The sequence below is a fragment of the Formica exsecta genome, unplaced genomic scaffold, assembly GCF_003651465.1.
Source record: "Formica exsecta isolate Colony F162 unplaced genomic scaffold, ASM365146v1 scaffold933, whole genome shotgun sequence".
Taxonomy (NCBI): Eukaryota; Metazoa; Arthropoda; class Insecta; order Hymenoptera; family Formicidae; genus Formica; species Formica exsecta.
The window spans coordinates 373,500-392,833 of record NW_021853700.1 but is presented as its reverse complement, the minus strand read 5'-3'; the positions used below and the strand labels follow the sequence as shown (position 1 = coordinate 392,833).

The 19,334-nt window shown below is 37.4% G+C and overlaps 2 protein-coding genes across 3 annotated transcripts; both read right to left on the bottom strand.

Annotated features, from left to right (window-relative positions):
* Nucleotides 1-153: 153 nt before the first annotated feature.
* LOC115245293 (putative sodium-coupled neutral amino acid transporter 11) lies at nt 154-8,058 on the bottom strand. Of its 2 annotated transcripts, none has more exons than XM_029823541.1 (7): nt 7,000-8,058; nt 5,975-6,028; nt 5,230-5,320; nt 4,847-5,056; nt 4,517-4,769; nt 4,071-4,419; nt 154-3,946 (listed from the first exon to the last, which is right to left on the bottom strand). In XM_029823541.1, the coding sequence occupies exons 1-7, from the start codon at nt 7,069-7,071 to the stop codon at nt 3,485-3,487; spliced, it is 1,491 nt and encodes a 496-aa protein (XP_029679401.1). In that variant the 5' UTR covers nt 7,072-8,058; the 3' UTR covers nt 154-3,484. The 2 variants fall into 2 exon arrangements, with proteins under 2 accessions (XP_029679401.1, XP_029679402.1); XM_029823542.1 differs by having other exon boundaries at nt 5,230-5,317.
* A 150-nt stretch (nt 8,059-8,208) lies between these two features.
* LOC115245292 (mitogen-activated protein kinase kinase kinase 7-like) lies at nt 8,209-15,715 on the bottom strand. The gene is made up of 9 exons (XM_029823540.1): nt 15,465-15,715; nt 14,927-15,152; nt 14,725-14,842; nt 14,305-14,643; nt 13,964-14,076; nt 13,370-13,803; nt 13,036-13,138; nt 10,143-10,396; nt 8,209-9,983 (listed from the first exon to the last, which is right to left on the bottom strand). Exons 1-9 carry the CDS (start codon nt 15,540-15,542, stop codon nt 9,786-9,788), a joined length of 1,863 nt encoding a protein of 620 aa, XP_029679400.1. The 5' UTR covers nt 15,543-15,715; the 3' UTR covers nt 8,209-9,785.
* Nucleotides 15,716-19,334: the final 3,619 nt, after the last annotated feature.

The window sequence follows — 19,334 nt, the reverse complement described above, 5'->3', positions numbered from 1 at the left end:
CCTTAACGATTGCTCCGCGTGTAAAGTTCACTTAACATCTCAAATTATCATCAATAATACATTTACTTTTACGAACGTTAAGATTGCACCTGTAATAAATTTTCCTCTCTCTCTCTCTCTCTCTCTCTCGAATCGATGTTGGCACTTGGAATATTTTTTCTGACTGATACTAACTTTAGCATATCATTTTTTACAACGCAAAGTCATCAAACTTAACATCTTAAAGCTTTGTAACAAATTCATCGCATTGCTATCGCGTTATAGTGTCTTGTTTGTAAATTTTTTTGATCTTTGGCTCTTTAATTGCACATAGGTATCAGATGCATCCTGTTAAAATTCTATTCTCTCTATGTGATACGACTTATGAAGGCAAAATATTGTAAAGAAAGCATCGTATAAATATAAAGTAATGGTAAATATCCATAAGAGATAACATCTCATCGATCACTTTGCTTTTGAGATATATTTTTTCAGGATGGAAACCTTTTGTGGATATTTATCAAAATAATATCATAGGACAGCCAAAGCTGGTTAATCTATACGCGGCTTATTGTTGCTATAGAGCAAAAATAAATTATACGTTTGCCTAGCACATGACATTAAGAAAGCGAAAGAAAAAAGAAAGGTCGGAGTCCTCATGCGTGAAATATTTAATTATAAGAAGTATCCGTGTATATATATGTGGCTTCGCACATAATCATATTCAGTCGCATCCACGCGTTCGAATTGCTTTGGTATCTAAATCAATAAAGATAATTTTAACGTCATTACGTAGTATAACGGCGCGAGTGTACACCGTAAAGCTCACAACCACATAATTATTTATCGAACCATTAAGTTAAACATGCGAGCGAACATTGAAAAGAGAGAGATCAGCTCAGGAACTTGAAACGATCGCAAGATTTTAAAAACGATGATAATAGTTTTTTGTGCAAGACCTCTCTCTCTCTCTCTCTTTCTCTCTTTTTCTTTTGTATGCTCTGCTAAACATGTTTAGTTATCTCGCAACGATTAAAAATATCCAAACACGTATACATACATGTGTACAAAGAATATATTGCCAGTATTGCGCACACGTACATATAAATATATATATAATTACTTAAAACGTAATGCGTACAACACATGTTGTCGACGAGGCATTTACTTTTTTGTCTTACAAACATTTCACGGAACGGCGTGTGTGTATGTGCGTGATAGCATACGCGAACCACACAAATTCACATATAAATATATATGAAGATATATATTTTTTAAATACGGATCTATCTTTATATATCCTCTTGTCTCCTGTTGCGCGCGTTATATTCTTCATTCGCGGATAATATATACTCCACTTTTTTCGGGGGAGAGAGACAAAAGGGACGGGGGAGGGATGTATCCCTCTTTCATTTAATATATATCAATTTTATATAGACCCTTTTAATAATTTTTCTTATCTTAAATAGGCTTTTCTTATAATCTTTTTTTATATAGATTCATCAAATATATTTCTAAACAGGTAAACATGTTTGATTCTTACACGCTATGGTACGCGAATCATGCGCGGTAAATACTTTCCTCTTACATGTGGTCTTTGATCAGTGTGAACGTCTGTAAGCGTCATTTAAGAAGCGGAAACTTACTTTCGCCTCGTGATTGTGTCGTGATTTTCACTGTGGCTTTGTGTGATTTTATATTATCGATATCTTAACTCTCTCTCTCTCTCTCTCTCTCTTTCTCTTTCTCTTTCTCTAAGCTATAAAAACACAACATTCTAAAGTCTTCACCGTATAATCTTAATCATTTAAATTTTGCAAACAAGAATATGAAATTTGAACAATGATTGTACTAGCGCGAGAGTCTATTTTATTTCTCTGTATTCTTTTTGATTTTTTTCACATTGCAAATAATATTTGATTGTATCCAGAAAGCTTATGTACGCGCAAGAGAAAATATTCTTAAATACGATTCTACAAGTTCTTTTCGTAAAAGACTAAAACTGATCGTTGATTGCTTTTTTTCCTTCAAGAAAATATAACGCGTGTCGAGAATCTTAGGCAAGATAAGGCAAATTGTGCGAGAGATGAAATAATACGATACCTTTTTAAGCCATCAACTATAATTATCACACACATTTATGAGCATTTAAAATATTTATATATCCCTTGATTTTTCAACATTCAATATATTAGTCATTAGTCCCTTAACAAGAGAAAATATAAATATAATATGTATGTGTATGTATACAGATGTATGTATATATGTGTTATATATATATATATACATATACATATACATATCCTCGTTTATAAACCGTTTGTCTGTTCAACATTCTTTTAAAAATATAATGAGATTTTTAGCTTATACGCGTTCTCTCTCTATACGTTAGTTATCTAATCACAATTATCTAATCACGATAATTATTATTTAAAATTCACGCATTATATAACCACGGAGATTTTTTCTTGGAACTTTATTAGGACTAGATATAAGAATCATATTTTACGCATCTATCAATAATAATGATATCGGAAGTTCGATAATCATCGCGATTGGTACGTTAAAATTCTGTCTCTCTAATAATATGCGTCGCGAGAAATTAATCAAGTATCTTTACTCGCGAACATTTCAAGCTCATTGTATGCACGCAACTATGTAAATATTGAAAAATTATGATTTTTACTCCATAATTCGATAAATTTGCGTACGATGAACATTCAGAGGACTATATATATTTTATTAAATGGCAGAAAGAACGATCATCTATTGCCAATTTTCGGATTTCTCGCTTGTAAGCCGAATCCTGTATTGCATTGATTTCGTATTGCGAGTATGTGTTCGATATGATCTCCCAATCTCACCATGACATCGCGAAGATGAGTGGAGGAAACAATTCGATATAATTAAATATCTCCGATCCGTTAACGTAAATGGTAAAGTACTGTTTTTTGTTTTTTTTTTCATAAATTTGTGTCCCGTGTATTCTCAAATCTCAAGATACTGAAGCTTGTTTTATTAAGATTAAGCGCATCGTAAAATATCTCCGTAATGTAAGATTTGTCGGTCAGAACGCTGCGTAATCGCTATTCTCTTTGGAACTATTTGTAAATTGTTTGCGTAGTTTTATTTTCCATGTAATGTATCATAAGTCTCATGTTGAAACGGTATATTCATTCACGGATAAAGCCTTGCGTCGATGCTGAATGGTCTTTCGGCTCTTCTTCCTGCGAGCTTGGTACAAAATCTCGTGTTTCGGAACTTTCAAAAGCAAAATTATGTATATAATTCCGATTTCCTTCGTCGGTTAGGTATCGTTATACATGCGTACTTGTCGTCTTACTTTGTATCCATGATTGAATATTACCGATTGCATCCTGTTGATTCGGACTATTTCTGCACATATTTGTACGCGCTAACTTAATCGCGCTATATACTTTCATTCGAAAATTTGGCAGACTTACAATTAAACTAAAGGTTTTTTTACCGTGCTCGTCTGTCAAACTTAGACTGCAGACTCTGTGTTGATGGACATTGTGGTCACGTCGAGGAGCTGCAGCGTCGTCGTCGTCGTCGTCATCGTCGTATTGTTGACGCAATACGGCATTATTTTACCGTGAAAGCAGCTACCGGAGGAATTGCTGTTGATTATAAGCAGCAGGAGACCCGAGATAGCGGCCAGGATACCGGCCGTCATCAGACCGAGCGCCGGCAGCTTTTTGGGCGAGAGGATGGGCCCCTCTTCGAGCTTGAGGTAGCAGAGACCGGGTAGAATGTAGGCAAGCGGCACCGCGGCGAGGATACCGTTCAGCTCAAGGACGACGCCCAGGCAATCCGTCAACATGGAAATCAGGTATGCCGCGGATACTATCGTCAAGGTGATTATCAGGTACTTGCGGTCCGAATTGGGTACATATGCCTCGTGTCCCTCCAATTCGTCCGTGCCCTTGATCGCCGTCATAAGCACCTGAGAAGCGATGCAAGATGTAATAATAATCATATTTGTTTGCAAATTTTTAGTTATTATGCACGACAATGTCATGTGTCATGCATGCGCAAAAAAACATGAGAAAGAGAGGAGAGGAGTTTACCTCACGTGTAACGAAGCACTCGATCGGAAAAGTGAGCAGTATAGTGCCGCTGAACATGACCCTGGCAAAGTTCATCAGGTCGTCATCCCAGCAATAGTTTTCCATGAGATCGCCCTGTACATACGACGTGAAGGTGGCGTAGCCGACGATCCCAAAGGTCGCGGCAATCAGAAAAGACGTAAAGAGGGACCAGTGTGTCACCACGTCCCATTTTTGTTGGGTCGCCCGCTCGATCGAGCCGTAAATTAGGAAGGTATTGTGGTGGCACATGAAGGCGAACGCCATTATACCGACGGACGGAATGACCCCCGGCAAATTGGCGAATCTCCAGCTGTCGTTCTGACTTGGACTGCAAATCAATCAGGCCTATATGGTTACACATAGCGATTTTACAACGGGAGCGCAATCATGCCTTTCCATTTTCGGTAAGTGAAACTCTCGCTTACACCATAGCGGACATGCTGTCCATCCGGATGAAGATGGCGAGAAGGATGAATCCGACGCAGACTAGAGAGAGGAAGGAGATTTTCGCTAATCGCGCGACATTTCTGTACAGACAAAGTGGAATGGTGATGCCAAGGGTCGCCAGAAGAATGACGACTTGTCGATGCGCGAAGATACTTGTCTCGTTCATCCCCGTTACCCTTATCAGGACTTTTGTGACTGTATCGCCGACGACGACGTTGTAAGAGACCATTGCTGCAACATTAAAAACATTTTTTTACACATCGATAAGAAGAGAAAAAACGCATTTGGTAGAATGTTGCTGTGTATACCTATGAACGGATAGAAAAACTGCAGTCCCGTGAGAATGTAGAATCCAGCGCGGCCAAAACTCGCTCGCATCAGACCCTGATAACTCATCTCGCCGCAAATATGTCCGCTTCGCACCATGAGGATCAACGAATAATCGGTCAATGCTGCTACCAAAATTAACAGAGCGATGCCGAGACCGAAGCCAGCCTGGTGTAGAGCGTACGGTATTCCTAAAAAGATTTGCATCGATCTCTAGAGACGCAGTTTCCTAAGCTTCGCGAGTATTACAACATAAATCATCCTTCCAGGTAAACGTATCTTCGTCTTTTGTTTTTCTATCTTTATTTTTTCGAAATTATAACTTTCAGACGCTGTACATTGTGTCGACTCGTTTCTCATTTACCTATCACGCCGCTGCCAATGATGGAATTGATGAAGTTGAAGCTCGCGAGCGGTAGGCTGCTAAATTTGCCGGATTCCTCCTCCTCCTCCTCCTACGCAAACACGTGCCGACATTACCATAGTGCCGTTTATGGTAACTAGCGCGAGAATACCATCAATATATATATATACGAATATACGGCGTAACATTAATTAGGTAAAATATATCGCATATTCACGCGCACTCGTGAATATTCCGCGAGAGGTTCCGTATATTTCGTGGCTGATGAATATTAATGACACGAGCGCGAAAAGCCATTTCAAAGTGTCGCTATATATGTAAAGTGTCGCGAGTTGTTGTAAATTAGCACTCTCTCTCTCTCTATTTCTTATAGGCACGAGTTAAATAATTCCGGTAGCTGGTGGAATAATTTGGAGCGATACCGCAGCGTAAAGGGGCGACGCGATAAAAACGAGTATGATAGCGCACATGTCAATTAAGTCGTGCTTTTTTGTAATAGGCCAACTGACGAATATCGAAAGTGCATCGCTCCCGTCAGTCAACCATCGGAACGTCAATAATAAGCGTCGATTAATGGAAATTTCTGTTGCACGTTAATCTCTATTGTATCGTGCATCGCATGAGTCATTACGATTGAATGAACGGAACTTCGCAAATTATAGAACGAATTGTAGGCTGAATACAAGGCTTAATTAATCGTTTCTTGGTAAATGAAATAAGAAAATACGTACGAAATATATCTTACCCCGACTAGTCGCCTCATGTCATCGTAGGATTCTTCCGATGCGAGACTGCCACCCTGCCGAAGAGAATTTTCGAAACAAGTCAGCTGACAATTGTATGGCAGTGTTATAAATGCGAAATATATATCCTATTTTTTTTTCTCTCAACAAGTTAACGTACGCGTCTCTTATTTTTAATTTCGCTTGTTCAGCTTGTTGGTACACGGTGGATGCACCCATATAAATATCTTTATTGGCAGTTTCATAGATCCCGATACGATAACTTTATTTATAAAAGAATGTATAATAAAAAAGTATATCAAAGAAACCTGTAGAGAAAATCACGGTTGAAATGAGCATATTGAACGAAATGTCATTGCGGAAATTTCTCACGGTAAATTGAATCGTCAGGATGAAAATGTCTATCTTTATCTCGTCGCGCCGACAAAAACTTCAATTAAAATGCTAATCTCTCGAAAATATCAAATCCATGGTAAGAAGACCCATAATTGTGTATTTTTTATTCGGCTTGCGCGATTATACCGCGGTATGAGAATCGAGCGAATTGTGAAACACAATTGTGAAACACAATAAAGATATATATCTCTGCGCTTAATCACAATTTAGGAGAGCGCAATCAAAAATCAACAAAGTAGAGAAAGCCGTGTAACCGCAGCCGGCAACAACACTTTCTCGTAACTTTTTACATCCGTTAAAAAGATGCAGGACTATCCGATGTAGATTTTCGTTAAGTAAATACGCGACAGGATTTCACGACACGATGCAGTATTAACTATCTATCCAATAGAGTATCTGAGATCTGTCAAACGTATGTGTATCAAAATTCGGAAAAGAAAGAGACGACGTTAGAAAGAATACGACACTGAAATTTATTTCTCTCTATAGCGCGTTTAATGATCCGTCGCTTTGCATGCGCCACAAGATAATTTCACGGAAGTGGAAAGAAACCGGAAACGTCGGGTTTGTGATCGATGTGGTAGACCACATCCGGACAAGGCGAGATAGACTTCTTAATTACTTTACTCACGTCCTCGAAATTCTTCCTCGCGTCCAGGATATAGCTCTTCTCGTTGACATTGTCGGACGCAGCGTGGGCCATCCTGGAATGATCCTCGTTACAGGATTCTCCACACGGAGAAGGTGATCTAACTAACAGGAGAAATGATAGAGCGAAAAAAACGTGCGAGAAACTTAAAGGGAGGGAACGAGGCTCGCGAGCAGGTCCGTGGACGTCTAAAGAGTTCCGATCTTCCCTACCCCTTCTTCAGTTACCCGCTTCACGTCTTTCCCCTCGGCGTGTATCTCTCTTTCTCTCTCGCTGCTTCCCTTGTTTTCTCCCCCCGTTCGTCGAGCGCCCACGCACGCGCGCGCACATATTTTCCCGTTTCGCCAATTCCACCTGCTGTTTTTTTTTCTCCCTTCTCTTCTGTCATTCTCATCGAATCATGCTTTATAATCTTGTTCTCTCTCTCTCTCTATCATTTTCTCTATTTTCTTTTTCCTGGAGAGCACAAAGATTTACCGATCTCCTTGTCTAGCCAACGTACGCCCACGTATTCGCACCCTCTATTCATACCCTTCGTCCCTTCTTTCCACCCCTCTTCTCATTCACTATCTTGTCCCACCCTGGCAACCCACCCCCTCTCCTCCTATTTCCCCGGTTGATCGGCCGCGTCCTATTTCCTTTCTATTTCTCGTTCCATCGAGATATCAGAGTGCATATGACTAGGACGAGTTTATTGATTCCGTTGATGGCGTACATCCTTGTTTACCGCTACTCCGTTCTGCATGTTCTCTCGTTGCGTCGACTATGTGAGATGTATAAATCGTGTGTTTCGATATCAGATTATTATGATACGTACAACTATAAAATTTATACGCTTGTACACCCGCATACTACGCGCTAATAAAATTATCTCACGATAATCTGATTATAAAGAAACGAGTTCGATATTCGCATTATTAAGATAGGATTGATTTCTAATATAATTTAATATTTTAACAGTTTCAATCCTCAATCCCCAATCAGATCGAGGAATGAAAATATCGAATGACACGTGCTAATATGACTTCGTTATAATAGCACATTTTATTAATCTCTAATAACGTATGTAAATTTACTACTCTTCTAACATAAATTTGCAAACCTTTTTATCTCCTTTTATGAAGCGAGGAATTCTCTATACTTAGGTATCGTACAAAAGATCTTAAAAGCGTCAGAAAAACTAAATCTCTCTTGCAACCTTCCAAAATTATATTTACATATGTATATATACATGCATTTGCATTTACATATAGCTCAGGTAACAATTTACAGATTCTCGGAAGAGAACTCGCCGGAAAACTGTCAGAGTGTAATTATTTTGTCATATGTCCTTATCTCCTTTTTTTAATCGCGTTTTTTAATGGGGAGTCCCGAGAGATTTTCTAATTAAAATAGGAATGGAAAACAAGAAAATTAGCCCGAAATGTTTTTTTGGCTACTCAATTTTTGACGCGTGAGAATTTTCTATCAATATCCTTTTCGATGATATTCGATTGATAATATCATCTAATTCGATGATAAGATAATCTGCTCATACAATCGTCATTGATATCGTTGCGCATTTATTTTCTAACTTTTCAGCGCTTTTCAATTTTTTTGATATATACTTTGCAACAATTTGTCCTGATATTTGTCTTGCATTTCAGACGACCGCTTACTCGGCTCGATTAAAATAGAAACTTTTCTGTACATTGAATTCACTGTGATTTAAATGGTGTCTTTATCTTTACAATTCGTTAGATCAATAATTGTTGTAATTGTTGAAAATATCAATTTTGCATTTAGATGAAATGTAAAGCAGCTATTAAAAAGAAAAAAAAAACAAACAAACAGTTGCACATAAGCGATAAGAAAAACGAATTTTAATCCGTTTCTTGCAACACGATTGGCTAAAAGTAATAAGTATTCTATAGAGAGTCGTATACAGATTATATCTCTGATACACGATCAATTCAATCAAATATATATGTACCGCGTATATCGTACGTAGAAGTAAAATTCAAATATAATCTAAATGATGGCGCATCCATGTTCGTTGATCATTGTTCGATATTTGCGTCTCATTTGCAATGTCCTTTTCTCTGTGTGTCCAATACGTTAATCAAATCGACAAAATACATAAAATAATTTTGATCAGTATATAGGCAATACAATAGCTTAAATAATAAAGATCATACAACGCATTCTTTATACGTCAAATGTAAACAGAGTTCGACAAATTATATGAGTCATCGTCGAAGCGACTAGATTGTGTTATTATTATTAAGGATACCTCCGAGGCTTTCGAAATCGAAAATAATCTCCCTTTACATTTTCAAAAATATTATTACCAGTTATCATACAGGAAAGATCTATATTGCCGTATTAATCAATTTCGCGAACGAGGAGAACGCGCATTGGCAAGAAGATAGAAAAAAAGATGGGACTGTGAAATTCTGCAACAAATCTAATGAAAAACGTACCTGTATATTAAATCTGTATCTGAAATCCGCGTCTTCTATATCACATAAGATCGGAAATCAATTACACAGTTTCCATGCGTCGTATCCAGATATTCAGAGTCGAGTGATAAAATCGTCTTTCGCTAGATAACCATATAGATTCGCGTAGCCACGACTTTATCGATAGTAAGCGGCGCGATTTATATTCGTATCAAATTGAATTGGAATTTCAATGCGTATGATTCCATCCGCATCGCGCATCGCCGGCCGATTGCACAACGTGACGTAAGTACATTCTTGTTGAGACCCTCGGATACGCGTAAAGTCTCAAGAAAGCCTCGATGGATCTGGACGCGGTACCACCACCCAACCGTTGTTTCCGGAAACGGCGGGTCCTATCGTCGGCGTTGCAGCGGCGGCGGCGGCGGCGGCAGCAGCAGCATTCGTCAACGCTCCCTTGATCCTCTGATCCTTCATGATCTGTAATTGCCGCTGTAGATTGCGACACAGCTTCAGCAGAGACTCCTGAAAGTTATCGCGTTAATCGTAATAATTCTCGGGATTGAAAACTCGAGGAGATTCTTCAAAAAAGGCAATGTTATCGATAATAATCTCGTGTATTGGAATCTAAGCTAGTGCCGCAAGCTAGTGTGTGAATGAAATATAGAATAAAAAGAGAGAAACCTTTTCATCTTCGAGTTTTCGCAACTCCTGTTGTTGCCTGAGACTGTCGATGCTCAGATTCTTCAACATCTCGTTCTTATGCTGGCTCAACAACGCTATTTCCGTTTGCACCTTGAGATACTCCTGTGCTATCTGCTTGTGCTCCTCGAAGATCTCTCGCGAACGTTTGCAGGTGTCGTCGGGCGTGAGAGGCCTCAGGTCGGCGTCCAAGAGGCGGCAGACATTGCCCAAATCTTCGCTCGTAGTGCTGCTACCTGCGGCACCGCATTGCGTAGAATTTATTACAGATGTCGACAGCCGCGAAATTATTTCCAATGGTATTGGAATCTTAAATGTTGAAAGCTTAAGCTTAAATGTCTCATATCTCATAACATTATACATAAATTACATATTTTTATCGTTCATAAAATTTCTAGAATCATGGCATTCGATCAAACTTTATCGCGCGCTTATCTTACCTATTCTTACCAATTTTATACAGAGGAATACAATTTTATAGAGGAATGCATGTTTCCTTGAGACTTTAAATACGAGTAATTGAGCAAACGACTTCGCGCGGAGAATCTAATAAACGTATACTAACGCAGTAGGACCCAGCAGCGCTTGAGAGTGTCGGTGCCGACGATTTCCGGATAGTCGTCGCACATGTCGATCTTCCTAGGTAACTGCCGCTCTTGTGTGAGCTGCAGCTGCGCTGACGACGTTTTAACGTCCACGATTCTCCGATCCTCTCAACATAATTCTTTCGATTCTCGCGAATCACAGAGATTTCTAGAGTCGGGTTTCTAGAGAGATAAGATAAGGGTCCTCGGAGATGACGAGTCTATAATAGCGATACCAGGAATCTTGCCGTGGCGATTGAGAGTTGAATTCTTGTTATCACGGCGATATCGCTCTCTATAACGGCTAATTTCAATGGAATGATCCGGGAATGGCCGTGTCAAGTGGAATCAATTCCCGGTCGGATCGATCGGATGTGTCCTCGATAAAATCGAGCTCGTATTGCGCGCTTGGCGAGCCGCGCGATCGACAGGACGTGCTCGTCCGTAGGGAGTCGGCTCTCTACTAAACAAACGCACGTCTATATTGGGGATGCTGACTCAGCCACACCTGCTTCTAAATACCCCCCCACCCTGACTCCTCGACGAGGAACACCACGAAGTTCGTATACGCGGAGCCAAGAACAAAACGCGCTCCGCAGCTTGATTCATCCTCGAGAGAATCTCGTGTCTGGTTCTTTTTTCTTCTTATTCCTTTCGTCTTGTCGTCTTCCTCCTCTCTTTGCATATCACTTTTTCCTCCTATCATCCTCTCTCTCCCCTCCTAACGTTCTTCCGCTATTTCCACAATCGCCTCTGCTGCTCCTCGCTCGTCCTCTTCATCGTCGTCGCCGTCGCAACGTGCCAATCAAAAGCGAGTCACACGTCCTACCGATTAGTCGTCAGTTAAATTTAGTGCACGCGGCACTCGCTATTGCAGCTACACGGGCCCTTTGCCAGGATACACCGGCAAACTCCGTCGATCGACGAACCCTCGATGAATATAGCATGTCGAGCTCATTTCTTTCTAACCGCCTTTCCGATTGACCGCTATTAATTTATCTGTACGACTCTGTGCACTACATATGTCATCTCATGCTAAGAGATACTTTTGATTCTTAATATATAATAGTATACATATACGTGAACATATATATAAATGATCTTCCAGATTGCGATTTACATTGCATAGTTACACACACACACACACACAAATATATATTCAATTATAAATTATCAAAAAAGAAGGAAAATATTTTTTGTATGATAAACGATCGCTATCCCGGTAGCAATATTCCATAAACGGGATAATTATCACGCGCGCGCGCACGCATAATAATTACGATAAATCGCATACACGTATAAACGCATTATGCGCGTTAGTCAACGTAGTCGAGAGAAACGAAGATGCCCGAAGTCGAAGAAGGCGCCCGGTGACTCAGCCGCAGTGCTTAGTATTCTAGGCCGAAAATAATCTACTTCGTGTACCACAAAGCGCTACTCTGTAAGCTCAAAACGCCCGCGTGGCAGCTCGCGTTAAGGTATTGTGTGCCATTAAAACATCCCGCGTTATTCCACGTATTAGTCACATATTGAGATATTAGGACCTCTTTAAACCTTTTTTAAAACCTTTTTAATGTGTGTTCTCTCTCAACGCTTTTATAAATTGTATTCAAAAAATTCGTTAGAAATTTTTCTTCCCTATCCTATATCGTATTGCGAATCAGATATCACATATTTGTGAATGTAAACATCTGACATTATATACACACATACATACACACATAATATGTATTATAGCATCATTACATAGACATAATTCTAGTTTTCTCGACATTTCAACTTATTCCGTCATGTAGAGATGACTCGCAGCGTAATTTCAACACGATCGTACAGTTATAAATCATACATCGATCGCCGCATAAAGCCTAAATAATTCTTGCTAATGTCTCTAATGTTTTTGGCAATGTGCCTTCTCAACGCGACAGAGACAGGTCTCGCATAGACAGCCAGTTTGGTGCCGCAGCCCCTTTGCGATCTTTTTTCGGCACCTATTCTGAGAAGGGCTCGGGTACGTATTCGCGAGTACAAGTCCCGCGAAACTCTTCCTACTCATTCACGATCATTTGTACGCATTACACAATATCAATTAGTTACAATCAAAGATATACTTTAGGTCATTTAAAGTCTAAAAGTTTACCAAAGATATACATAATAATTAGAATTAAAAAAGAACATTCCAATATTCAATGTACTGCCTTTTTAATCCCGCATTGATCGATAAATCAACATTATGTGAAAACGGTATTTATGTGCTCACACTTGCTGACAAATCAAATTCACAATACACTTACTTTGGATATTTTTCTTCGTTTTCTGTACCACTTTATCTAATCCGGCCATATTATTTGGAATTTCCCAAGATGTGTCAGAGGAGCTCGGTAAATCCCAAGCATGCTGCAACATAGAAAAATGCAATAGTATATAAAAATTATTTTTGATAGAAATATTTATGTATTACCTTTAATAGAAATATTTATATATTTCAATATGATACATAGATTTAAAAATATAAATAAAAAATAATCAAAGAAAAAGATATGATTATTACATAGAAAAAAAATGCACAAATGAAGCTAATATAAAGATGAGATTATTGAAGTTTACACTATTGATGAAATTACCAACCGGGTCACATTCCACATGTAATGGAGCAAAATTGTAATTTTTGCGTTGCAGCGCGGCAAATTTGTCGTCGTATGCCGTTGGTACCGCTGCACTTTGCGAAATCGACGATTTAGCGTGTTCTAAATTATTATCCACGTTTCCAGGAAAATGATTATTCGATACCAGACACTCATCAGATACTCGTTGAAATCCTAAATTATTTGGCCGTGGCGAGAAATTCGTCGGCGTATCGCTGAACGGTCTTGCGTGAGATAATGCAAAAGGCAATGATCTCTCTACATTTAAGAATTTGTTAGCTTTTTCTAAGGGCTTTGGAATTGTACAAATAGTACCGTTCGCAACGGAACCGTTCATTCCAGAATCTAATGTACTGGCTATATCTAGTGTATCTTCCCTTGATGCTTCATTCTCATCTATGTTATCAGTTTTGCAACCTATAATGCAATATATATTATTTGTCATTATATATATTATTTCTATGCAATAATATCATTTGAGCAAATAACATTCCATATATGTTATAATGTATGTTTATAATAATTTATACATATAATGCATTAAAAATCATACATTAATTATATATTATATACATACTTAAGGAATATTCAATAGGTTCTAAATGTGGACTGAAAAATTCTGATAGCTTGATCATTATCCTTACTACCTCGTCCATGGAAGGTCTTTCCTCAGGTATTTTCTGCCAACATCTTGAAAATATAGCAAAGTTACATATAAACAAGAGAGAAATAGATATCTTATACACTATAATACACAGTTAAACATATTTTTTACAATTATATTATTTTTTAGCAAACAAACTACAAGCATTAAAAATCTGTCCGTTCTGTGTAGAAATATCTATATACATTTTGATCTGATAATAGATTTTATAAAATAGATATTAGCTGTGCTGTTTTTTCAGTAGAAATTCTCACCTGGTCATAAGATCCTCGATTGGTTTCGGACATCCTTCTATTAAAGGAGGTCTCTGTCCTACATGAACAGCCCACATTATCCTAAAGGCTGAAACGCCCAAAGGCGCAAGATCATCAAAGGGCTTTTGACGTGCTAAAACTTCCCACAAAATGATACCCCAACTAAATACATCACACTTCTCCGTATACCTAGATCCTTCAAATACTTCTGGTGCCATCCATGCAGCTGAGCCTTTATTATTAGTCATGTATGTGTGTAAATCGCATGCTGTGCCAAAGTCACAGATTTTAAGCATCTGTCCACCCATAACTAATAACAGATTGGGTGGCTTTAGATCTCTGTGAAATAAAATTTGTCAAGTTTTCTATAGTTTTTCAAAACATACATTGTCAAGAATGCCAAAAGTTAATTTTTTTTACCTGTGTATCAATGGTTTTGGTTTCATATTATGAAGATACGCAACGCCGAGCGCACACTGAAGAGTCCAACTCATAGCGTGACTAATAGTATAATGCGGTTGAGGATTACAATGCAATACTGTAAGTATAAATAGAAATTTTAATACAATTGATTTGTGTTAATTGAAGGGACTAATCGATAGATTTGTAGATTAACTATTACCATTATACAATGATCCACCTTCTGCATACTCCATAACCAAGCATACTGGATTCTTGGTACATGCACCGTACAGTTTAACAATATTTGGATGGGCAACTCTGGATAGCTGTCGAACTTCCACAGTGAAGGCTTTTCTCTCTCCTTCCGTATTTATGTGTTTCACAGCGACATCCTGTCCTCTCCATCTTCCTTTCCAAACGACTCCAAAGGAACCTTTGCCGACTACCTACGATCAAATACAATTTGAACGCAAATCTCAATTAATTCATTTAACAAGATCGCACGTTACAAGCATGTGTCATTTAACAGCTTGCGTTTTTTCTAAGAGTGTATTCTCTCGTACAAGAATATAGTCGCTCTCTCGTTTGAGGTTATCTAGCTAATATATCGATTGCACCGTGAAAATGATGAAATTATAAAACAAGTTTCAATCGCGATAATTAACGATCGGCATGTTATCGAACGAATTAAGGAAGAACGTATTTTCTGAGATGTATCATGACAATTAAGAGAAATACGAATACGTCGGAAGAACTACCTGCTCAGTTTTGATTTCATTATAATCGATTTCCTCAACGAACTGCTGCTGATGGCCGATTATCTCTTTGCTCGCCATCGCACACAGTCCACGTCACATGATTTTCAGGGCACATTTAACCAACGAGTTGCGAGTCCGCGAGTGTGTTTACTGAAATTATGCTTCAAACAACCTCGCAGATCGCCATTTTCCAGTATCAAACCGAAGGGCACTGCTATTCCTCTTCTTCTTCGATTTGATTGGCTCCGATCGGAACGAGCGAAGCACCTCTCGCGTGAAATTGTCGAAGATTCTAGCTTTGCGTATAACTGATGAGCGCGATGGTAGATGGCGCTTGTACCGCGATTTAGAATTTGGCGCGATGGAGGTACACGGTCGTGTTTCGCGCCAAATTCACGTGTAACAAACCTAATTGAGTATTCTCGGTTATATCTCGGATCAGTGATCAATCTCGATTAAATTATCTCAGTTACATTTGGATTGTGATAAATAGGTTTTAATTATATAAAATGTGTGTTACTTTTTGTTCCACGTTTTTGACAAAAGCATGGTTATATGCGAGATGTCACTCAAGATTGTTATTCGACAAAATCATTCCTGTATATTCAACATTATAAATAAGTTAATTTTTGCATATTTATTTATAAATAAATATAGTAAGACTTAAATTCAAGTTAAAAAATGTAAATGTTTTAAAGCTGATAATAATATAAAACTTTAATACTAACTGTTGTAATAATCATAAAAGTAAAAGAATTTTAGATATCAAAAAATTGTAATAACCTATTTACTTTAACAACATATAATTATGTGTAGCTTGTATAAGAACAATCAAAAAGAGAGAAAGTAAAATCTAACTATTAATGTCTAATTATAAGAAATATAACGTGAGAATTATTTTAATAAATATTAAATATCAATATTTATTCCATTGGTTGTTATTGTAAAAGCTATATAATTATTCAAAGTATGTTAAATTTATGTATCTGATTTTTTATATTAATTATTTCATATTTCATATTTATACATTGATTCTGCATAATTAATCAGCTAATTAAATCTATAAATCTTATAATTGCTTATTAAGTCTTCGAAAAGAACATAATTGAATAACATTTTACTATTAATATTTAATTTATATTTAAAAGGACATTTCTTTTTGTACAGTGCGTATTTTGACGACAATATTCGACTGAGGAAACACAATGTGAAAATATTATGTGGAGGAAAAATATATTTGTACATTCCAAGTTCATCAAATTTAAATCTTGATATCAGAATCTTGTTTTATTCGCCAATTTGTGTACGTAATTATAAATGTATCAGATAAAAAAAAAACATATCTTGTAGAGCGAGAAAACTTCTCACACATACTACTATACAATTAATTCAGGATACATGAATTAATCGGAGACGACAAGCCGACCCAATGAGCAGATGAGACAATATTTTTTAAATGTATTTTTAATATTGACTGTTTATTAATTGTACGTTGTACAATTGATTGTAAAAATAATATTTATTTAATGTTTATTAATTATTTATTTTACATGAAATATTTGTTTGAAATAACAAATGTTAATATAAACATTTTTTTAATGATTAAAAGAGGACTCAATTCATCATTTTAATGTTCATAAAAATGTTTTTTATAAATTTTTAAAAATATTTTTAAAAATACTGTTTGCTCAATGAGGATGTTGGTGGAGATGATTACGTCGCGAACGACGGGAAAAAAAAAACGCGGCGCGCGTTCGCGGAACATCCGCGTTTAATGCATAATTCCCGGTGCGCGGACACGTTTTGTTGTACGAGACGCGCAAGTGTTCGCAATATGTGAATATGTGGCAATGTGCTCTGTAATGTCGTCGTCCGAAGGAAAGGAGCGAGGAAACGGCGACTTTCGGTCGCCAAAGAATTGAATTTTACTCGCGCTCGCTCATGTAATTGTGAGCTGATATGCGATGTATCGGGCTAGAACACGTTGCCTGGCCTTTACGATGACCCATGCTTTCACCCGGTAGCGTCTCCGACTCTCGTCTCACATCTTGGATTCGTTCCCGCTGGTCACCTACTTTAGCGTGCTAGTCGTGACGTAATATGTATACGAAAGAACGTTCACGAATACAAAGGCCATAAAGTGCCGTTGTGTGTATGAGCCTCCTACGATTCTCCCGCGACCGTTTGATGTCGATCTTGCAAAATTCTTCCTTTTACTCCGAGAAAAAAGTTCCAGTCTATATATAAATTTCGTCTCCCCATATATTTACAATATAATATTAGAATTTATTTCGAGTCTCATCACGTGAGTTTACTATTTAAGGCGTTACGTTTTTATTAATTATAAATTAATTTCAACAAGAATATTGTTGTTGTAACGAAATATTTATTTAAGTAGAGCAGTGGCAAAAGTGTGCCACATTGTAAACGAGAGCGAAGAAGAACGCGTCGAAATATATATAACAAGTTACACTAAAGTTACTTTATATAGTTTATTAGATTATACAGTAGAATAGACCAGTTAGTTTGAATCTGAGAAAAAAGCCGAGATATATCTTTGTTACTTCGTCGTCTCTCGCAACCTTTCATTTCATAACGCGCACACAATTACAACGTCAATAAATTACAAAATCGAATTATTTCGAGATTCGTAATCAGTGTATAAGATATTGAGCTAAGAATTAATAAGAGATAATTCGCGCACTATACTTGAGCACGTGACGCAATACATAGTTGGCTTATTATGCTACTATACTCATTAGTCACGCGAATGATCGCTTTGTCATATTGCGCGAGATCGGCAGCGCATCGGTTACCTTTATTTTTCATTCCGATAATCACCGATAATAAATCGAGTAGAAATTGAATACAAGTTTCAGAGATTACAATTAATATAATAGCCGTTTAATTAATCGCTGTTGTGAGGATTAACGTTTGTCAGAATACGTCGTTGCTTTAAGGTGAAATTTCACGGATCAGCTGTGTCAAAAGTTAATAAATCTAATACATTTCAATATTCATGAATTTGACATTACGCAAAACACATTTTTAAACTCTTAAAAATATAAAATTGATTAAATTTTTGTGTGTAGTCACTATAAAAATTTCGTAATATTTCGTATATTTTAGTCATTATAAATAAGTTAATTTGATATAAAATAATATTTACGATTTTTAGATTAAATCACATTTTACAGGGCAAATCTTTACTTTGACTCATAAATTAATTATTAATTTTTTCATTTTAAAAGATTGAAAGTGTGCTTTGTGTAATGTTAAATTCATGAATATTTTGAAATGTATTAGATTTATTAACTTTTGACATAGCTGATCCGTGCAATTCCTCCTTAAACTGATAAGAGTTAAGAAACGCAATGTATATAATATATACAAGAAACATATATATTTTTATTTTACAAAATATGTTTCTTATATTATTAATATAATAATATAATACATAATAAATATATAATATTTTTGTATTATATCCCCGATTTACATCTGACATACGTAAAACGCTTTATTGCCGAGATATGTTCGTCCGATTTTCGGTCGTATCTCACCGAATACCGCGAAAAAATAATGCTGCACGTACACTAATCTCCCGGCACCTTTCACCGCGCGCGCGTGTCATCACGGTCCATCGTATTCGGGATTGTAGCTCGCTCGTTCGCGAATTGCAATCTAACGTTCCCGTGAGAGTTCTCGCTCCACGAGAATCCGAGGAATATTATGTCCAGAGAGCCGCATTCATCGCGCCGTTGGCACGTAGTCCGGCGCGAGCACACGGTATCCTTCGAGTCTCTTACGTAAGAAATGCACGGATTGCACGGGGAGGGAAAAGTTATACAGTTTTGCCCTCCGTGCGAA